The sequence below is a fragment of the Sciurus vulgaris genome (genome assembly GCF_902686455.1).
Source record: "Sciurus vulgaris genome assembly, chromosome: 5".
Lineage (NCBI taxonomy): Eukaryota > Metazoa > Chordata > Mammalia > Rodentia > Sciuridae > Sciurus > Sciurus vulgaris.
In genome coordinates, this window is record NC_136465.1 from 17,029,804 (window position 1) to 17,052,917 (window position 23,114).

The 23,114-nt window shown below is 42.8% G+C and overlaps 1 protein-coding gene across 5 annotated transcripts in view; it reads right to left on the bottom strand.

Moving 5' to 3' along the window:
* SH2D4A (SH2 domain containing 4A) overlaps window positions 1-23,114 on the bottom strand; it is a 61,000-nt gene that overhangs the window by 12,373 nt on the left and 25,513 nt on the right. For 4 of the 5 annotated variants that reach the window (XM_079143361.1, XM_079143362.1, XM_079143364.1 and 1 more), the window contains exons 5-8: window positions 15,506-15,586; window positions 11,426-11,537; window positions 8,974-9,172; window positions 4,644-4,774 (exon numbers count right to left, since the gene is read on the bottom strand). In XM_079143361.1, the coding sequence (XP_078999487.1) occupies window positions 4,644-4,774; window positions 8,974-9,172; window positions 11,426-11,537; window positions 15,506-15,586 (523 nt within the window). The remainder of the gene's footprint in view (window positions 1-4,643; window positions 4,775-8,973; window positions 9,173-11,425; window positions 11,538-15,505; window positions 15,587-23,114) is intronic. The other variant, XM_079143365.1, reaches the window with a different exon arrangement.

Here is a 23,114-nt window from a genome sequence, read left to right on the forward strand (position 1 = left end):
GACTGAGTCTGGAGCACATGACGGGGCAGATCAGGTAGGCACCTGAGGGCCCTCAGAAGGAATCTGGGTCTTCTCCTCACAGCAATCTGAGTATATAGAGGTTGGGGAAGGAGTGCAAAGACGGAGGCCAGTGAGGAGGCTGACAGAGAGAGCTGCAGCGAAACTGGCATCAGCGATCCTGGCTCCTCACGGTAGAGTGGAGTCCAGAACATCTCCCACTGAAGGGTCTCCGCAAGGCCGGGCCCTCTAGACAGGCACTGCGATATTTTAAGTCAACCTCCTCAATGACTGTGAGCATGAAATTTCCAAATTAACTAAAATTAATGACATTTGAAAATATTTTAAAATTCAGAAAAATACAAAGTGTAAAATTCCTTCATGGGGCATCTGCCACAATTGTTGAAGGGTTACGTACTCATAACTCCGGTTACAGTGTAGGAAGGGCAGCTACAAATTGGCAGGAAGGTCCTTCCCAGAAGACAGATGGAAACGCCTCCTGAGAAGGAACCAGGGCCTGACTTGGAATCAGGTCCCTGGACCCCAACCCTTTAGAAGATGAGGAATAACAGAGAGACAGCCAGCAAATCTGCCTGATTTCATCTGGGTCCTCACACCAAATTAATCCAAGAGAAAACTACAAGCGTGCTTTGGCTCTAAGGAAAACTAACAAAAAGTGAATTTGTTTGAATATGGTTTTGCTTCCACCAAAACCCGTGTTCAGGCTGAATTCCACAGAGCTGTGGTGTTGGGAGATAGGACCTTTCAGAGGTGATTAAGTCATTAAGGGAATTGATGCCTCTCTCCTGGGACTGGACAGAGTGAGTTCTTCTTCTCAATGTTGGAACGATTCTTGCAAAAGTGGGTTGTTACAAAGGAAGGCCCCCTCTCCATGTGCTTGGCCCCGTCTACAGGCAACCAATCCCCTCCTTCTTCTCTGCCATAAGTTGAGCAGCACATGGCCCTCGCCAGAAGCTGAGCAGATGTGGTCACCATGTTCTTCAACTTCCAGAACTGTGAGTTAAATAAATAGACTTCTTTTCATTATCATTTACCCAGCCTTGGCTATTTTGTCATAACAACAGAAAATGGACTAAGGGTTCTTATACACATCCCTTGGGACCAAAAGTCCAATAAAGGTGACACCTAATTGGTTCTATGAATGTACATTTTTCCCACATTTTTATACTTTTATTTCCTATTAGAAGATATTGTTGAAAGCCATTGAACACACATTTTTGTCTGTACATCCAATTATATTTTCAGAATATATTCCTACAATTAGAGTCATACATTAAGATGAGGGGATAATTTAAAGCTCACAACATATAAAAGAGCTTGTTCTATGGAACTTTCATCAACACATGAGGCATATTTAATCTTCTTTTCCCTCTTTTCTCTCTTTTTTTTTTGCTGATTTGCTATTTGAAAAAAAAAAACTTTCCATTTTACTACAATGGATTGTATTACCATAAAAGGTGACTTTTAATGCCTTTCTATATTTATGGAAGATATTTTTTAGTTTTTAGAGATCATTAAATTTGGGGGTGATATTACTTGTTTTTAAAAATTTTGATTCTTACAAATACTGAACTATCACATTTTTGCTAAATGATTGATTTTAGTACTTTAATGTTCTTAAGTCTTTTTCCCTTCCATGTTTGTTTTTTCTCCAAGCTTCTTAAAAATGGATTCATTTTTACAAGGAATTGCCTGGTCATTAATTTCATGGACCCTGGAATCATGTTGCCTACATTTGAAATCCAAGTTTCAATACTCACTCAACAATACTTATGGGGTCTATAGTAGGTGCAAAAGCATTGTGCTAAAATCCCCATGACCAGCTCCCTCACCTCTAGACTTGCCCATATATATCCAGATTAAAGAAAGCTACCTTGAAACCTGTTAAAACTGTAACCCAGTGTTACCATATCTCCCACCAGCACTTCTAATTCTTATGCTCTGTTTCTTTAATCACCATAGAATAGTGTGCAAAATTTGTTTATTTGATATATGTGTTGTCATCTGTCTTCCCCAAAGTATAAATCCTGAATGTCATTTGAAAGCTTAGACTTTCACTGGGAGAGGAGCAAAGATGAGGAGACTTTACATATCTAGATGCATAGGAAGCAGAGGTCAGCACCTGCCTTCCAGGATCTATTGGCCTTTGAATTTTCATCAAAATCCTACAGGAGTTCAGAGACAAGTCCACCTTGCACTGAGGGCCCAGCACACTCTTTCACGGGCTATTTGGAGGCCAGATGCTATTTTGCCTCATCAGAACCCCAAGTGGGAAAGAAAGCCTGAGCCGAAAAGCTCTGGGGTGCCTGATAGTGGTCCTTGGAGCAGCTCTGCGGGGCCTCCTCTGCCATCGGATGTCTGTGCTCCTCAGGGGCTGTCCTTGGTCGTCTCATAACTCACTTCCTAACTGACTCCTGGAAAATCACATCCCTTCCCATGTTTTCAATGTCATGCTGGTGACGCCAATCTATTATCTCCAGCACTGATCCATTCACCCAACTGCCAAATGGATATTTTCACATGAGTTCTCCAAACTCACTTCAAACGGGACACATCCCACATTAGTCCATTATCCTCCCTCTTCTCCTTTCCCTAAGCCTCCGCAGCCTCCTGGGATCCTCCTCTCAGCTGGCATCATGACCACCTTCCAACCAGCCACGCAGCCATTTCCCTGTCCTCCCCTCCCCCACCCATCCCCATCAGGAGAGAAGGATAAAAGTATGAACTTCCAAGGATTCAAAACTTAGGTCAGCCAAACCTGTCTTGAGAAGGGTAACTCACAAAGTAAATGACAAAGAAGATGGTAAGCCAGCACAGAGCCTCCACCCCAATATTTCAGAACAGGGCTCCTGATGAATCAACAAAGTTATTTCCAAGATGTAAAGTGTGACCCATCACCTCTTTATTGTGGAAATGTGAAATGTTGTTTTCCAAAACCTGAAGATAAGAATTTATGTTAACTATGTGGCTGTGTATTTGCTATAGTATTATTTATTTTGCTGATAACTGATAAATATGTGTATAAATAATTAAGAACAGCATACTTATCTGTAAAACTTAAGCATCTCATTTATTAATGGAAGCTTCAATTCAATTATTAGACCAACTGTCTTGCCAGCTTTCAGCAACGATTGCAAATAGCACTGTGGTGCAAGTACCAGAATTTTAATAACATAAACCAATATTTTCAGCTTTTTCTTCCCTGCTGTTAACAGACCACCACCCATGTAATTAGGGATGACAACATCTTTTACCCAATGACACAGAAACTACAAAGTGGCCAATTTCCTCAGTGCTTATCTTACAAGGAAAAAAAGTGACTCAGGACAGCAGAGATAGCCATGGTGAACACCTGTGAAATTGGCCAGGGCTCTTTCTGCTCAGCTTTGATAACATCTTCAAAGCAGAACAGAAAGGAAGGAGGCGTGTGACCCAGCCCTGGGAGCAGGAGGAGACGCCTCCTACAATGGACAATTACCAGTTCCCCGGCTGAAGAATACATATTTTCAAGGGACACCAGACAGTTCTGTAACACCAGACTGATTCTGCAAATCAGTCCTTCAGGAGAAAGTCTGTCAAAAATAATGTGCTCTGTGTTTGGCAGCTGTTTTTTGTGGGCTACTTACACACATACTTAGGAAGATGCCTTAAACATAATTCAAACTAGGCTCACTAAGTCGGGCGCACTAAGTAGGAGAACTTGTAACACTTTTGTACGAAGGCACCTTTTGTTGAATATTTAGCCAACTCGGTCACAGTCTTTTGTTTTTGTTTTAGGCAGTGCTGGGGATCCAAGCCAGGCCCTTGTGCTTGCTGGGCGAGTTTTGTCTCTGATCTACACACCCAGCCCCAAACACAGACCTCATAGAAGCCAACCAAGGGCTGGAGAAGCCACACCCTGGTCTCAAAATCCAAGAAATCAGAGGTCAGTGAAGTACACACAAGCTGGGTAGACAGTAGTATTTCAATTAATCACACCTTTCAAGTCAAAAACAGAAATGATTTATTAGCTAATACCTGTTCAGGATCCAACAAATCCACCTTGCCTCCTTAACTACACCAGAGACAAAGAAACAAAGCCACAGAATTTTTAAATGAAAGCTCACACAGTTCAATCCCTTCATTTAAAAGATGAGGAAAATGAGGCTTAAGTAAGTTGGTCTGATAGAGAGAGACAACAGTTTGCTCAAGGTCGCTGACTTGTTAAGGGAGCGCTGGGCAGAGACTGACCTTCCACCTGCTCACTCCCGTGACTCCCCATCCCACCAAGGCCAGCAGCAGCTGCTGACTCCCTGAACCAGGGAGGACGGTGCCAGGTGCCATTTGCTGGAATCACAACCAAGTGCCCTCCTGTGAGTCAACAGGAAGCCCTGCTCTCCCCACCCGCCCCAGGCGCTGTGTCTGGGATGAATACCGGAGCACATGCACATGACCCTGAATGCAGACTGCTTTCCAAACAGGCCTAAGGAAGCGTCTCCCTGAGAACCCTCTGAAAAGATGCTTTGTGGAAATCATGTGAAAAACTCATTTGGGGACGCACACGTGAGAAGAAGCTTTTATTCTTTCTGCCTGCCTGGTGGATCTGCGCAGCTCCGACTGCCATCAGAGGCCAGCCCTGCACTCACCGTGGAACCAGGGGGCAATGGTGTCTGAGGTCTTCTGGTAGCCTGCTCGGCAGGGCAGCTGCTCCTCCTTGAACCAGCGGATGATGTCCTCCTGGGCGGAGCTGGAGGCCGTCCTGGTCACTTCCTGATTGCTGTTGTTTGTAAAACAGTTTTCAAGTTAGAGCCCACTAATTTGAAAATAATATCATCAAAACTATTTTATAAATCTATGACTGCGTGTGAGCGTGTGCGTGTGTGTGTGTGTGTGTGTGTGTGTGTGTGTGTGTGTGTGTTGTGCCCTCCATGTTCGTGGGTTCCACAGCCTTGGATTCAATCAACAGAGGATCAAAATATCCAAAGAAAAAACATCATGCTTGTAATAAACAGGTACGGACATTTTATTCCTTGTCATTTGTTCCTTAAACAATACAGTGTCACAACTATTTACATAGCATGGACCTATTAGTATAACAGGGAACTAGAGAAGCTGCTTCGCTTCCTTTTTGTACTGGGGATTGAACCCAGGGGCACTTAACCACTGAGCCACATCCCAGCTCTTTTTTATATTTTATTTAGAGACAGTGTCTCACAGAGTTGCTGAGGGCCTCGCTAAGATACTGAGGCTGGTTTTGAACTCAAGATCCTCCTGTCTCACCTTCCTAAGCTGCTGGGATTACCGCACCTGGCAAACCACTGACGCTTTCCTTAGGCCTGTGTAGATGCTCAACGGTGAGGGAAAAGCAAGATAAAGCTGGGCGTCCCTGCCTCACTCTGAATCTGTCTCCTTAATTACCTTAAGTTTTGGGTCCAGTCCCTCTTCAGCTCTGCATGGAAGATATGTTAATCCTTTAAGGAGTGTTCATCTAAAAGCTGGTAATACAAGGCTTATTAGCCCTGAGTTTACCTAACCTACTCCCTGCCCATTCAAGGCTGAGGCAAGATGTGCAGCAGCCTGTTTTGGACACCTGGAGTGGTACCCAGAAGTCCTCAGCCCTTGTTCTACACCTTCCAGGAAGCAGAAGGCAGCATGTCACCCCAGGATGAGGCTGGCCTCCTGAGCAGAAGCAGCCACCTCATGAGAACCGAATTGCCCCCTTCCAGGACTGCAGGTCTGATGTACATTCTGAGCCAAAAGTAGAAATTGCCCCCTCAAGTGGTAAGGACTTCTTCAGAGTCACTTCCCAGAACCAGAACTCAGAGTATGATCAGCCAGACCCCAGTCCGACAAAGGCTGTTTAATTATACGGAGTGCCCCCCCACAACCCAGTTCCTCTATAAGCCTAAAGCTCCTGTTCAGCACTCCAAAGACAGGGCTGAGATGCTGGGTCTCAGTTTGCCTTCCAGTTATGGCCATGTTGAGTAAAGTTCTTTTTCTGATTTTTTTTTGGCATTTTTAAAATAATCTTTTCCTGAATTTAACATTAACTTTTCTGTTTCTTTTTGGGGGCAAGTGACTAGACATGGGATCCACCCATCTGATAGTCAGGCTTCTGACCTAGGATCCAGCAACATTAGATATTATAAGTAATCCAGAGATGATTTAAAGTATACAGGATTTAAAGTAAAAAGGATGCTACACCTAGGTTATATTAAATACTGCACCTTTTCATATAAGGGACTTGAGCTTCCTCAGATTTTGGTAACTTGTGGAATCCTGGAACTCATCTCCCACAGATACCGAGGGACAGTCATGTGTGTGTGTGTGTGTGTGTGTACAAATATCTCAACATCGAATTACATGGGCTGATCTAATGGGAAGCTGGATTCCCTGCATGCCACCATTATATACTCCCCAAGGGTAGACAGAGGAAAGAATACAAATCTCTTGCCTGTCCTTCCAGTACCAGTGGGCAAGTCATAGGTATGAACCACTGCTGTGTTAAAACCTAGATTTAAATTCATTTTTAATAGGAATTAGAAGGGCCATTAACTCCCAATTAAAATTTCAGAAAATAACCATTAAAATACCCCCAGCAATATTCTCCCGGAGAGCAATTACTTGCAAACAAAAGAAATCACATGTGATAAGATAAATTTCTTTCCTGACATTTTCTTTATTTTATTTTTCTCTGTTTCCACTAACCTCCCAGGTTGGCTTTCTTCTCTCCCCCACTTTGAAGAGGTTTAGTTCTGCTAAAAGACAGTGTCCAAAACACAAAGTAAAAGGAAAAAATTGTTTGAAGATTTGGAAGCAAACGTAAGCAACTGAATCATTTTGATATAAATTCAGTGGTATTAAGTTCTGGTATGTGAACAGGTTTTCACTACAAAAAGAAATACTGCAATGTAATAAACATATTTTTAAATCCTACTCAATAGCAGAATAATTCTGAGAGAATTCACCTAAAAACAACAATGACAAAGAATCTGGGTGAGCCATTGGAATTTCCTGTAATATAAATTAATTTTTGGCTCTTCATGCTTTCTGTGATAATGGACATTACCATGAGTCACATGTGACATGTATGAAATATATGTACATACATGTACATCTGCTTATACATGTATACTTTATTCCTCATGATTTTCAGAACATTTTAGGAAAAATATGCTATAATACTTGACTTCACTAGGAAGCAGAAAATATACACATGAGATTATATGATATATTTTTGTACTAGCTTCTAAGTGAGGTTCTTTTGCTCCAGAAAATCCTTGGAGAAGGAGCAAAACTCTGAAGACATGGGAGGAGCCAGCCCCTGTCTCCTCCTGGGCTAGTTCCTGGATGACCTCTGTGGTCACTATGTAGAGTCCCAGGCTTAACCCCACCCAGCCTGACTCAAGAGGTACCTCAAGCAGCACCTTAAGTTGGAAAAAAACGAGCTGAGCACAGCTTACAACAAGAACTGCCCTTTTTGAAAGTCCACCTTCATTGCTGCCAATCAAATACAATGTACTCTAAAAATACTGGAGGGAAGGGACACATCACAAGTCATTCTCCCTTGCCACCCGTGGAAGACACTGGAGCACAGTTGTAAGCCACACAGACAGCCCGGCCCGGGCTCCATGACCTCTGCGCACAGACAAGCCCCATGCTGGACAGGGATACTCTTGGGAGGCCCACACACCCTCATGATCTGACCAGAAAACAAGGGGACACCCTCTCTCCTATCTTTCTTGTGCTGTCCATAAGGAAAAAAAAAAATCATTCCCAAAACTGTCACTTTGTAGAACATGGTCATTTAGTTTGAGCCCCACATCTCAAAATGGAACTTTTCAGTTGAGTAAGCAGAAATAATTATAGTGGAGGAAAAGGTCCACCTCATGTCTCCTCCAAGGCCATAATCCCCGGTAAGAAACAAAAACGAAAACCTTGATGATAACGACAGGCTCCAAGCGAAGGGAGAGTTTGGTTTGTTTTTCATTTCACCACGCTCCCAACAAAGAAGCGCTTTTAGTTTTTATTTCAGAAGGCAAGGCTATAGACAGTTCTGCTTCATTTAATCCATAATTAGTTTAAAACGTTTTCTTTCTAAATATTAGAATATTAGGGCCTGGGGTGTAGCTTACCTACCTTGCATGAGGCTCTTGGTTTGACCCTCAGCACCACAGAATTCATAAATAAATATTAGAATATCAAAAAGACCATAAAGCCAGTAGCCAGGAAAAAGTAATTTTATAATCAGTAAACATGAGGGAGAGAGGTCTTCTAATGTGGCACCATTGCATGTTTCTTCAGGATTTTTCCAAAACAATTATTCTTCCTACTGCCCCCATAGCCTAGGAGGCCAAGTTTCTAATGTCACCAAATAGTTTATTCCAAAAAGGAGAATTTCCAAATTCTCAAAATATGAAATGAGCTATGTGTCTGAGAATGAGACTGCTGTGCATCCTGAGTCCCCAGCAGTGGAAACGTAATTCTGGTGATGACATCGAAGACCACCAGCCTGTAGGGTCCTACTTCACCGTCCTTTTACCAGTAGAGGCATCGTGAGCATCCATGAAACCCAGGTGCTGGCTCTCCTGCCGCCGCTGGGCTGGGCGCAGGAAGTCATCTGGCTCTCAGGCATCCTCGTCACAACTACTGTGTCATTTCATGAATAAGAGAGAGATGAATGCCAGATCAGGAAGCAGGGTTAGAGGTGAGCCGGTGACCCTCAAGTACACCAGCCTCCAGCCAGTCTCCCACAGCCATGGAGCATCACATGACTCATCATATATATATTTGGAGACTGGGTCTGAGTTGCTTAGGGCCTCACTAAGTTGCTGAGGCTCGCTTTGAACCTACAATCCTCCTGCCTCAGCCTCCTGAGTCGCTGGGATTGCAGGCATGCACCACGGCGCCTGGCAGGACTGATGTTTGATTAGTCCTTCCCAAGGGTGCACCTAAAGCCCCCTGCCAGCTTCTTACCCAAGAGGCTTTGGGGGATGTCCTGCTGGGGGTAGGAACTGCGGCTTGGGTGGAAGGGGAGGTCTTCTGGGTTTCTGTGGAACATTCGGTCCCTCACCGCTTCTTCCTCTCTGGGCTGCCAGGGATAACCTCTTGTAGTCTTCCCGTGCCTGTTTAGCCAAGGAGCGTCTCTTCTCATCAGCTGCTTTGGATTTTCTCACTAGAAAAAGAATGGGGTTTGAGAAAGGCCCACATCAGCCCATGGATGCAGGAGGAGACTGTGCTGTACGCGGTGCATGGAGCAGGGTCTGGGCAGCTACTCATCTGGTTATATTGGGAAATGGTCGAGGTTATGCCCATTGTCAGATCCGAGGGCTAGCCCAGTACTCACTTCCGCTCTTCATTTGGGAGCCGGGGGATTTTCTCAGATGGAGAGAGAAGAAAGAGGAGCAGGGAGGGATGGGAAAGAGGCAGAGAACGTGTGCAAGAACTTCCTGCAGCTGGCAAGACTAGGTGATGAGCCCCAGCCTGAGCAAGTGAGGATGCATGTGGGCAGGGACATGGAATAATAAGAGGCAGGTGTTCTCCCGACACACACACACACACACACACACACACACACACACACGTTCAGGATGTTCAGGATGCAGTGTGCCCGGAAGCACTAGCAAAGACCAGGAAGACGGGCCAACTAGGTGGCGTGTGGCCATGGACAGAGCAAGGAGCAGCAAAACTTGCCACCAGTCACGCTCAAAGCCTGCCCAGAACTGAGCCGAATGTGACCTGGCCTGACAGAAATACCCTAAGGTATTGTAAGTAGTCTAGAGAGGATTAAAATTTATGGGAGGATGTGCCCACATGCAAATATGCACTTCATATAAGGAACTTGAGCATCCTCAGATTTTGGTCTCTTCAGGGGTCCTGGAACTGATTGCCTGCCAATACTGAAGGACAACTGTTGTGTGTCCATGTGTATGCGTGTGTGTTTGTGTGTGTGGTTAAGAACATACATACACATGCATATATGTATGCACACATATATATGTATACACACACACATGTTCCAGATAATTGTGGAACATGTTAGGACATGTCAAAGTACCCCAATACTGTCTTTTAATATTATTTGTAAAAGAGAGGGTGTTTTGTTTCAGTCACACAATGTCAAAGACTCTAATGTGAGATGAAAGAATAATTTTTATTGAGTCTATTTACACTTCAGGCTTTAATGGTCAAATCCTATTATATTTGACTTCAAAGAGATACCAAAAATATTTCATTATACTAGGATTTCAGGGCACCGCAGAAGATGGTTACTGACTGGATCTTGCAAATATTTTCACTTCACCAAAATTATCATTTTAATGGCATTTGTTGTGATGGGACCGCAGACCAATTTAGGATTCTCAACACCCTGCAAATATTGCCACTCCTGTTCTCCTGCTCAGCCTGCCTCAAGGGATGATCTGGCTGTTTAGATGTCTTTGTGCCTGTCAGATGAAAACCCTAATCCATTCTCAAACATGAATCCCAGCACCCTTGAGCATCCTCGCTGGCCTTCATTTGCATTGGCTTATTCTTCTCCCATGGGGCTTATCTCTGCCAAGGTAGCTCAAAAGGGTCAGGGTTGGGTCAGAGGGATACTGATATATAGAACCTGTTATTCCTGTGTTCTTTAGATTACAAAGTTATGTCATATTGACACATCACAGTATACTCCATAAGAACAATTGTCACGAGTCAATGAAGAAGAAAAATTTTTGGTATTGAGATTGAACCGAGGGGCACTTAACCATGGAGTCACATCCCCAGCCCTTTTAATTTTTTTATTTTGAGATGGGGTCTCACTAAATTGCTTAGGGCCTTGCTAAATTGCTGAGGCTGGCTTCAAACTTGCAATCCTCCTGCCTCCATTCCAGAGTCTCTGGGATTACAGGTGTGTGCCGCTGAGCTCGGCAAGATGAAACTTTTCAAAATGAATTCACTGTTGAAGATATAGGTTAAAAAAACCCACAAAACAGAATAATGAGAGGTGAAAATGAAATAATCTTAAATCCCACCTCTTCAAGAAAACTAATGTTAATATGTCAATAATCTTCCAGTTCTTTTCCCTCATAACTTAGACTTTTTAAAGTAGCGATATTTTTCATACTCTTTAGGTTTTTTTTTTTTTTCTCCAACCTAAAAAGGTCATTAAACTCCCTTCCAAAGCACATTTGTCATAGCTACATGCCATCCCATCATCAAAGGGGTCGTCCTTTAGATGGTATAAGGAAGAATTGAGAACCATTCTGCAATTCAAAAGTAGCTCTCCTGGGTATTTGAGTCATGCTTAGGAATGACATCTGAGTCACAATTGAGCACGAGGACATTTCTCACACACCCACTTTCAGTGCTTCCTGGACTGATCGTTTTATTAAATGAAAGATGCAGCTGAGAGACTCGGAGGAGCTACCGAGGCCTCAGTACTCACGAGAAGCCTGCCATTCTGAATCTTCTTTCCAGTTCTTATAAATCTGCTTGGTTTTGTCTTCGTCCATTTGTTTTATTTCTTCATCTTGTTTTTCCTTTACCAGTTCTTTCTTCTGTTTAAAGAAACAGAAACAAGTATTGGTGAACGAATCCCACAGTCTCCATGAGGAGAGAGCAGTAGGCACCTGACTTCTATTTAACCCTCTCTGGCCCACTAAGGAGGCAAGATGGTATACAAAGTACATGTATGTAGCACAGATGCAACCTAGCTGTAGAATTCCAGAGCCAGTTACTGAACCTCTCACAGACTTTCCCAAAAATGAAAGGGGAGAACAGAGTTGTAGTGAGGGTTAAATTTATTTATTTCTATATTTTGTGGGACTAGGGATTGAACCCAGGAGTGTCCTACTACTAGACTACAGTCCCTTTTAAATTTTGCAATAGAATCTCACTAAGCTGTGTGGGCTGGCCTCAAACTTACTATCCTCCTGCCTCAGCCTCCTGGGACTCTGGGAATACAAGCATACACCATTGTTCAGCAATGAGGATTAAATTTTTTAAAGTGCTTGTGCCGCAAAGAGTATAACACATAAAAACTCAGTAAGCTGAGTGGCATATATGGCAGCATATGCCTATAATCCCAGCTATTGGAGAGGCTAAGGCAGGAGAATGTCAAGTTTGAGGCCAGCCTGGGCCATTCAACCCTGTCTCAAAATTAAAAAATAAAAATAAAAAGGACTGGGGATGTAGCTCAGTAATATAGCACCCCTGTGTTCAATTCCCAGTAACACACATGTGCACGCACACACACACACACACACACACACACACACACAAACTCAATAGTCTTTTCTCTCAGGCATAACACTTAGCTGCTCCAAATATATTTTCCTAAAAAAAAAAATACACTATTTTGTGGACCCACAGTAAACACCACTTCACAGTGGCTGACAGGTTCCACGAAGAGCTATACATTCCCAGAGCAATCTCACTGGGTCTCCGCCTGCCCTCCAACCACATGTTCAAAAATGTGGCATCACGGGGCTGGGGAGATAGCTCAGTTGGTAGAGTGCTTGCCTTGCAAGCACAAGGCCCTGGATTCGATCCTCAGTACCCAAAAAAAAAAAAAGAATAAAAATGTGGCATCATGCCTGATTAAATATCTTAGGAATATTTTTTGTTTAAAAAACAGAATAATATTTTTAAAAGCATCCCTTGAGAAGGCAAATGCCAAATAAATGTGAGTGTTCCTCTAAAAAAGGAATTCATTTTGTTCATTGGGATAAAACCCACATGACAAAATTTACTACCTTGTACACTCTTCTGAGGCATTAAGTGTAATCAAGGGAATTCATTTTAAACTAAAGAGAAATGAACAAGCCCAATCACTAAGACCTAGTAAGCATTCTGTTTATCTGGATACAGCCTTCTGAGTGCTCATAATAAAACCGAATTTACAACTTTGGTGAACTAATAAAGCCTGGGTTAGCTAAGTAAGGCTGAGCGGGCCAGGGAGGGCTGGCCATGCCTCCTTCTCCATCCCACGTGGAGGGTTCTAGAAAGAAAAAGAGTTCCTTGCCGCAAAATTCCTTCTCCAGGGGCTGGGGAGATAGCTCAGTCAGTAGAGTGCTTGCCTTATAAGCACAAGGCCCTGAGTTTGATCCCCAGCACCCCCCCCCAAAAAAAAAAAAAAATTCCTTCTCCACAACTAACACAGAAACCTTGATGTTGAGAAACTTGTTTTTGATCACTGTGGGAGGTCATAAATCACAGTTAATGTAGTGACAATTCAGAAATTGTACCTCAGATGGAACTAAAGCTGTCCATTGACTGTTTTATTTTCTTACATTCCTTTCCTGCCTCGAGCTAAACTCGTTTTATTTGCCAATACATACATTATAAAAACCAAGGAACAGCTTTCAATGTTTGGAATGACTGTTAAAATTTGCTGTCCTGTGCTGAAGCTGTTTACAAGCCTGAAATACATAAAGTGCTGCCAGCAATTTCCAAACTTAAAAAAATAAATAAATACAAAGAAAGGTGACAAGTTCTGGTCTTCTCTCACATGCACATGTATTTATTTCTAAGTGACTAGAAAACACGGTTCTAACATCAAATCAGGATTGTCATGGATGCCATTGCTTAGGATAAGCAAGAAGTCAAAGATATGAGAACACAGAAGGAAAATGATTACCTGACCAATAGCACAGGCAGCCCTTGGTTGATGGGTGACACTCAGGTGACAGAGCATGCTGTATTGAGTAAGTCTCCTTTCTAACCTGCACCGCAATTATACAGGCACAGTGGGAAGGAGACAAAATCAACCAGTTCACAGACTAACAGCAGATGAGGTCTGGCTCTGACCTCTCCACTTCTTCGATGCAGCCAGAAGGCTTCAAAATTCCTCTGAGTTCGTCTCTAACAGCAGGAAGCCTCTGTTCATTACTGTTGTTCTAGAGAAACTTGGAAAGTGGTCTGCTCACTTATTCTCCCCAATTACCTGCCACTCCTTAGCCAGCTCAAGTGCAGTGTGGCCTCAGTGCCTTTACCCTGCTGTTCCTTCTGCCCTGAACACGCTTCCTCCAGACACCCACCCACGTCACCCCTCCCTGTTCCACCCGCCAGCATCCCTCGGGACTGCATCCGACTGTATTTCCTCCAGCACACATGATCACCTGACATCAGCAATTCAACATCTGTGTCCTCCATTCAGAATACTAGTTCCCAGAGGGCAGGCATTTTATCTAACTTGTTCATAGAATGTGTCCCCAATTTCCACACCAGTGCCTCACATACAGTAGGCACTCAATCAATGATGAATGAATACAAGGATTCTTTGCCTTTCTCAACTGTCATCATGTAAGATGATATAATGTCATCTGGGCAATGTTACTGAAATCTTCCTTTAGTTCCTTTACCGCAGCTGTTTTAGTTAAAGGTGTCCAGAGTACCCCCACGGACTTGTTCCAGGACTCCCGGTGGATACCAAAATCTCAGGACACTTAAGTCCCTTACATGAAATAGCCTGGTATTTGCATATAACCTACACAAATGCTCCTGTACACTTTAAATCACTTCTTATAATATCTAATACAATGTCAATGCAGTATAAACGGTTGCTACACTGCATTGTTTATAATGACAAAAAAAAATTGGTCTGTATATGTTCAATAAAGATGCAATCCACGATTGGTTGAATCCACAAGTGCAGACCCCCTGGATACAGAGAGTCGATTGGATTACTTCATTGTTATGCATGCAGGGACCAGAATTCCAAAAATTCATCACAACTTCTTGAAGTGTCAAAACTTTGAGCTACTCCAGTTCGTGCAGATCTTGTAGAGGAATCAGGGAACTGATTGTACAGTCCATAGGAACATAGGCCTGGGTAGCCTCCTCCACAACCCAATCCCTCAGGCCTGGGCGATTCAGAAACAGCCTTCATAGGCTGGTATCTTATCCTGCTCTTTCAGACTATGTGTGGATCAAATTCTACTGCAGTTTCCCAGTGCCAATCTATGTATGCCTCGTTTGTCTTGAGCAACGTATGATCTGTTCACAATCAAGCATGATGGACAAAGTGGAGTCTGGTCTGGAGGGAAAATGTCACATCTGGACGGATGTGGAGTGGTCCAGTGCCCACAGGGGTTCCTGGCTCAGTGGACATGGACAGCACAAGACTCTGCTCTTCCTCTAGAGCCAGGCTCACAGAAACAAACAGCACACCAGTAACCTCATCAGAATTCACTGCCGCCACCAAGGGGGTCACACTATGTATCACACTCTGAAATCTGTCTTCTCCCCATGTTTGCAGCAGCCCAGGATATCTCCTCTGCCTTGGCTCATCTGTGACTAGTTCAGCAGATACATCTTGGCATCTGTTCTTTCCATGACATTCAACACATTCCCAGTTCAAGATTAACGGGGGAAAGATGAATAGCGGTGTGTGTGGCTTTCAAGACAGATTTCACATTCTGCTGCTTAATTTCATTCCTGCATGAGACTAATTAGCTAATTTGTGAAACATTAGTGGAAAGGGCTACATGTTGAGCTCCCTGAAGACAGAATGTAAGTCTTTTACCTGGTGAAATCCATATGCCTTCATACGATGGATAGAATCTGCCAACATTTGTTGAATATTTCTTGAAGAACTGCAGGATGACTAAAAATTAAAGGAAATACATTTTTATAACATTTAGAGCTGCAATTCAATTTCAGAAGCTAATCTGTCAATCTGTCCCTGGTGTCAATCTTCATAATGCAGCCCCCACCCTGATACCAGTTTCCCTTCCAGTAGCACCTGAGTTTCTGAGTCAATCTTGAGTAGCACCAAGTACAGAAGGCCTGAGCATTCCCACTTGTAGGGCATAGAAATGAATAACTGTCCAAGAGCCAGGAGCCCACAGTTTGGTGTGTGTTGCTCCCATCTGGCCCTGGGAGACCTGAGATGATTTCTAGACCAAACTTTACTCCCTAATTTAAATTCTCTTCTTGCTCCATCTCTGTGTCCCATCCCTTGCTTTAGTTCAGACAAGAGAAGTGCCTTAGTCCCTGGCACGAAACTGCATGACACCTGGTCCCTCCAGAACCGGGGATGTGTGTAGAGCAGCAGTTGGGTGCCATGGAGCCCTGCCAACCTGTCCTATCTGGATCACACGCCTCCTCACTCCCTGCCCTCCTTATCCAGTATCTAGGTTTCTGGGACTCTAGATGGATTTTCCAGGAGGCAACTTTCCAGGTCCATTCCCTGGATTCCCTACTGTCCTTGCTGCCTGCCATGTGCTGACCCCTCTGGCACTGTGAGTAACCTGACAAATCACCACAGCCTGCTCTTAAGACCAGGTCAGTTGTCCAGGGTCTCATTGCCCTGAACCCTGGCCCTGGCCTGAGTGCAGAGTCCAAGCCAAGTCCTAGCATGGGTAGCCATGTGCTCTGTACAACCCCAAAGAGCCACCCCCAACACATTACTGTGACTTATATGCCTTGCTCCTGAGGACTCACTCTTGAATTTTGGTACAGATTAGATATTTATCAGCAATTTTTCATCAAAAAGTCAGTGCCAATATTCATGATGGTACCACACAGTCATTACCATTCCATGGACCAAACCAGTGTGGTACAGACTGCCAGCTCTCTAAGTCACATCCTTTATTCCCAGCAGCTGGGCATGTGGCTATCCAGCCACACTGCATTTCCCAGCTGTCCCAGCACTTAAATGTGCCCAGGCAAATAAGTAATCTCGAGGAAGGCGATAACTGGCATTTGCCTCTTCTGTCCAGGCCCACAAAATCTTCTTCACATGCTCCTCCAGGCCACTACCCTGTCCTCTGGGCTGGAATGGGGACAGTGGCCATGTTTCCACTAAAGATGGCAGAGCAGCCAAAGGCTGAGGCCCTGAATGACAGTGTGGAGCTGAGCCCTCTTGAGTCAGAATACACATCCTGGACTGTTATAAGAGAGAAAATTAACTTCCTGTTGTGTTGTGTCCATTACATTTTGGATCTATTTGTTTCAAAAATTTAATTACCTTATCTGATAAAACTGGTCACAGTAGCTGCTGGTGGCACATTTCAAATTCTCTGAGATGTTTTTCATTCATCTTTGGTGGCATAATTACTGCTAATTCTATAAACTATTACTAGTCATAAAGGTCTATGATGGCCAGGTGCTGTATGAGTGACTTGGTAATATTTTCACTCTACACATCTCTGATCAACATGAGCCCAATTTTCAGATGAAGAAACTGAGTCTCAGAAGAATTGTGTAGTTTTCTCAGGATCACACAGTTGGCTTGTGCCAGGGTTTATGCCTTTCTACTGTGGCTACACTGTAGTGATAGGAAAATAAAATAGGAAAATTTTCATTTGCTAATTACTTGGCGACATAATAAATCTATAGGTTTCCCAAATGCTACTTACTATTCTCTCTGTTTTTTTTCTCATTTTAACATTATAAAAGGATATTGAGCTGCTGTGCATCTAAAGTACAGCAATCATTTCCTTTATTTATGAACAAATTAGAACTGTTCCAACAGGTTTTGTGTAAGTCTATCAGTTCGAGAGTGCAGGAAAACTTTGAAAATCTTTGGACGCAGTTCTACCATGAGGAATGTGAGCTTTGAAAATGGGCTCATGCCCCCTTTCCTCATTGATCTAAGACCCACAGGACAGTGTTTCGCAAAAAGGATCTGTTTCCCGCATGCTGTAAACTTGGAGGCAGCAGCCATCCTCCCTCCCTCCTTCCTTGGGTACTGCAGATAATTTTCCAAAGGTGCCAGCTGCACTCTCAGAACCAGAGGAACTGGACCTATGGCTATGGTTTGCCATCTTAAATGTCTCCCAAAGACCTGTGTCTTGAAGGCTTGGTCCCCAGTGTGGAACCACTGGGAAGTGGTAGAGCCTTTAAGAGGTGAGGCCTGGAGGCCTCTGGGTTACCAGAGGGCATGCGCTGGGCAGGGGATTGCAGGAGCCTGATCCCCTTCTCTTCATTTCTTTTGTTTCCTAGCCATGAAGCTCTGCTGCATTCTCCCCAGGAGATGCTACCTTGTCTTTGGCCCAAAACAACAGGGACAATCAATCACAGGCCAAAAACTCCAAAACTTGTTGGCCACAATAAGCTTTTTCTCTTCACAGATTGATTACCTGTTTTTATTTTTCTTAGTAGAGGTGGAAAACTGACTAGCAAATCTTTGCAATGTGTGCTTTAAAAAGTGGTGCTTTCTCACCACTTGATTTTTTAAATGGTCTTCATTGTTTCCTATCATCGCCATATGCTCTTTCTTTCTTACTTGAATTTTCTACATGCTCTCTGCTTTTGCCCTTATCAGAGATGATGAGGCTATTAATATTGTTAAAACAACCTAAAACTAAGTACAGATAGGTGTGCCAGCCAGTGCAAATTGAAGAAAGTGTTGCTCAGGACTAAAGTGGTTCCTGTGGCTGTCAGCACTGTCTCCGTGTGGCAGTCAGAGCGGACATTCTTTCTCTGTCATTGAAGTTTTAGGTTCTGCTTGCAGTATACCAAAGTTCACAAGCTGGTTCTTGAATAAAAGAGTTTTAGTCTAAAATTGATTCATTTAACAACCACTCCAGGGATAAGCACTTCTCTTCAAATACTTCTACACATCTAAACCATACTGTGAACCCTATTACCCTAAAGCTATTCATGTACTCCAAGAACCACATTTTTAAAAATTCAGCTTCTCAAGGTGAATGAAGATTTGCCATTATTCCAAAGTGTTAAAACACTATGAAGAGCTGGGTGCGGTGGTGCATGCCTATAATCCCAGCAGCTCTGGAGGTTGAGTCAGGAGGATTGTGAGTTCAAAGTCAGCCTCAGCAGCAGTGATGCACTAAGCAACCCAGCGAGACTGTCTCTAAATAAACCACAAAATAGGGTTGGCGATGTGGCTCAGTGGTTGAGTGCCCCTGAATTCAATCCCTTGTTACCGCCCCCCCCAAAAAAAACTATGAAGAACTTTAGACTTATATAGGGAAGTTTCTTCTAATACACCTACATGTTCTACAAATCTGGGAAATACACCAAGTACAGTGAAATAGACTAAAAGTAGTGTCATCCAAAAGAAATTTCCTTTATAAAAAAAAAAAAAAAAAAAAAAAAAACAGATTAATTGACTCAAAAGTGTTGGCCTATGATGCAAAGAGCAAAGGGAGACTACCTCTAAGCACTCTAAGCATCCCCAGAGGAAGGACGAAGAGCCTTTGTAGACAGGGTCCCACGTCCTCTCCGGAACTTCTTGAGAATACACTCCTAGTTACTCCCACATGAAAGAAAGGGAGGGACACTACCACTCCACCTCTATAATTTTGGCTAATAAAGCACTTTCAGGTCTAAGACATCACTTGACCTTCCTATCAGCTATCAGGGTAGGTAGAATCCCTTTACCAAAGAGGTCAGGGGGCCTGTCAATAGGTAGGAGGGTAGCGACTCCAGCCCTTGTCATCTCCCAGCTGACAGCCTGCTCCTCCCCTGGGTCTCTCGGGGAGAACATGTGTATCCTCCTCTGCACGTCAGCCTCTGCAGTCATCTCCCGTCTGCCACCTCACGGGGACCTCAGCAGCTGCTGAAATTCGGGCACAGTTAACGCAAGCTCGTCTGCATGATTTGCTCTGTTACAAATAAACACCCTCATTAATATTTATGCAAAGCTCCCAAAAAATAGAGAAATTGAAAGCAAACTACATCAGAGGCTAGTGGACCAAGTCAGATTGAAGATCCTGATTAGATCTGGGAGTGTAGCCCACCCAGATTGGCCAAAAGATAAGCTTTTAAAAACAAAAACAACCAAACACTGTTAGAAGTACAGCAAGTCAATGCACTCAATGGAGTAACAAGCAGATGCTGCTGACAATATCAATGTTACCTGGTTATGAACTGTATTTCCCCCGGGGGATAGGTGTCTTATGGGAAGGATTATCCTAGGGATATTCGCTTTTAAAACTGGTTTGAAAAATCATTAAGTCTGGCTTTTAACTTAATATTTGCTGTGTTTAAAGTAGGGTTAGGCAATTAGACAAATGCCAAGTGCCTTTAATTTAAAGTAAACCCAGAATCTCCAAGAAACCCAACAATTTTGGCATTTAATTTCTCCACTAAAGATGGATAAAATCAGGAGTTTATTTTTGTAAATATACTAGTAAGGTTTTACTCAACCTATTCTATATGTCTTAAATCTGTGATGTTCCTTAATAGAAAGGTGGTTAGAGTCAGACCCGCCACCAATGGAGATAGCGTGCCAGCCAGCTCTCCACCTCCAGATCCCCAGCAAACAGAAGAGTGACCCTCACTCACTAAGGCCTCAATATATCTGGTCAATGAATGAACACACACAAAATTCATGGAATACTTTTTCAAAGATTAACAGATACTCAATCTAGTTCTACTATTAATCAAGACAGCCTGAATTCAAGTACTCTGAAAAAACCAGTGACCTATAACTCACTCATTTTGCTAACCAGGTCACTGAAATAATCAGATCTTCCTCTTCCCAACTGTTTTAAATTAAAAAGGAAATTTCTGAATGATGATTATAATATTGTTTTTGAGCATACCAGGATTTAACATTTTGCTTCTAAAATAAGGGGAGGTAGAATACTGATACCGTGCTTTGATAAAGTTACAAAGAGTAATAACAGAGAGAGGGAGGGAGGGAATATTTTCCTAAGGCCAACAGATTAACAGGAGGAGAAGTGGGGCAATACATTTTCAGGGTACACGCTCCCTGTAGTGATTTTACTGAAACATGAATCAGGACGATGGAGACCTGAGGAAATCTTTGCTCCATTTCTCTGGTATTGTTCCGAGCAAAATCTAAGCACAGAGGCTACTGGGTACTCTGACTTAAAAGGACGGCAGACTCAAACATGATGTGTGAATCAAAGGCACACATTTTAATAATATATCCTCTCGACTGAGTTTGTCTTCAACACATTAGAGCATCAGATTGTCATATTAGGTGAACATTTGTTCACTTCTATTGCACCTTCCCCTTCCGCCCCATAAAGCAATGCAGGCACGATAGAATCAGGCAGCAACATCCCCAGGAAATGCACAAATGCAGAGCTGGGAAAGGCTGCTCAGGCAAAGCATCTCAGAAACAAAAGAGTTTGAAAAGCCACTTATATCCCGTCCATAAAAAATAAAAAGAAGACAAGCGAGAAAATAAAGGAAGTATAAACTATAGAGTCTAAGTATAAAGTAATAAAGGATCATTAAGAGAATATTCAGAGTCTTGAAAACCTGATTAATTCAGGATGTCTTGATGCAAAGGAACAAAATAACCTAACTGCAAACGGTAATAGAAAATGATATTCGTGTCATACATGATACTTTGTAAAATCCTTTCACATATATTATTTCATTTGATTCTCCCATGTACCCAATGACATGTAGCTATTGTAATCTCCATTTTATAGGTTAAGAAACAGCTCCAGAGAGTTGAATGAATGACCTCTAAATGTTCAACTTGACCTCAAAATTCGCCTGACTCGGGACTCCTTATCTTTCTTTCCCACACGCTGCTTCTAATGAAGTGGATAGTGAATCATTGCAAATATCACTTGCAATCACTCGTTGGACAGGCGAGTCATTCCAAATACCACTCGCGATGCAGCTGTGTGTCAGGAAGTTGATAACCAAACAAAGTTGAATTACCAGATTTACCATGAACAATCCTCAAGACTAGAAATCTGGTTTTCTCTTTTCTAAGTTACTTGATATTAAGCTTTTTATTTATGATTCTGTTTTGTTTGTTTGTTTAAAAAAGGCCCAACCGATTAAACGACTTTTCAACTGCTAGCATTTGGTGATTCTATCTTATTTAAAATTTTATTCTACAAGCTACCATGAAATTCTATTACAGTTACATGGAAGCAAGTTGGGTAATTATATAAGTCTGATTATGGCTCTACTCTTGAATTAATAAAATAAGCATAATTATTCCTTGTATGTTCTTACCTGGAATACCCAATATTTTATGGCTCATAAAAAGAATACTGAGCGAAGCTTTCTTCATGGACACCAGAAGAGAATACGTATCAAGGGAACAGGTGACTGGTTTGGGGGAGGATTAGACCTCTTCTTTCTTCGCATCTGAATCGATTCTCAAAATTCCAGCTTACATTTCAGAAATGAACCGTCTCATTCTGCTTACAGTGGGATTCCTTATAATAAGTGTGCATCCGACTTTCTGACCCCCAGAGAAAGGCAATATGTGCATCAGCAGCAGACAGGAGCCACGTAATACCACCAAGAGCATCCGCCCCAGGCCCGGGGTGTCTGCTCCAGGGTGGAGCACAGGCGTCTCCACCCTGCTCTGCACCAAGCCTCAGAGCTGGCCTCTGCTTAGGCACCTTGCAATCTTTTTCACCCTTTAATGATGCCCAAGCTGCATAAAACTCAAACTTCAGTTGCTACAAAATAGCATTTTGAGATGAATAAGTTACCAAAAACAACTTGGCATATTCTTTTCTGTTCTTTCACTGAAATGGTCCGATTTTAGGTTCTCACTTCTGAATCACTCTTTTATAAAAGCGAAAAACTAAAATCCACTTTGGGGGAACAGCCGGTTTCAGAGTGCATAGCAAGCTAAAGTTTGCTTTGGAAGGAAAGTATGAAAGAAGAAAAAGTTAAGTGAAGTTTTTCATTTTACAAGTGGCTCCCTAACTGCTATCTACTAACAGGAACATACTGCTGAGTTAGAATACTTAAAAATGCAAGTGAAAACTACCACGGTTTCAATGCCAGGATTACAACGAACATGCACATTTTAATGGGGTGTTTTTGTCACCATTAGTTGTTACAGTGAAATAGCAGATTTAAAAGCAAGTGTCCCAGTCTTGGTGAGTGTGGAAGGGCATGCGCGTGTTTGTGTGCATGCGACGTGTGTGGTGTGCATGTGTCTGTGTCAGGGGCGTGTGTGGGAGGCCAGAGGTCTCATCTCTAACTCCATTTGGTGAAGGAAGATGAGGCAGAGAAGCTTCTTGCTCAAAGCTTTTTAACTGCTAGCTGCGCAAGGTCTTTTTTTTTTTTTTTTTTTTTTTTTAATTTTTATTGTAATGCTTTGAATCCCAGATGTTTGTGTTCTGACTCTTTTAATCTCCTGTTCTGCTGTGTGGCTGACTCTGAAGGCCATTTCTGTAAAAACAGTGGAATAATTCCCTGGAGATAAA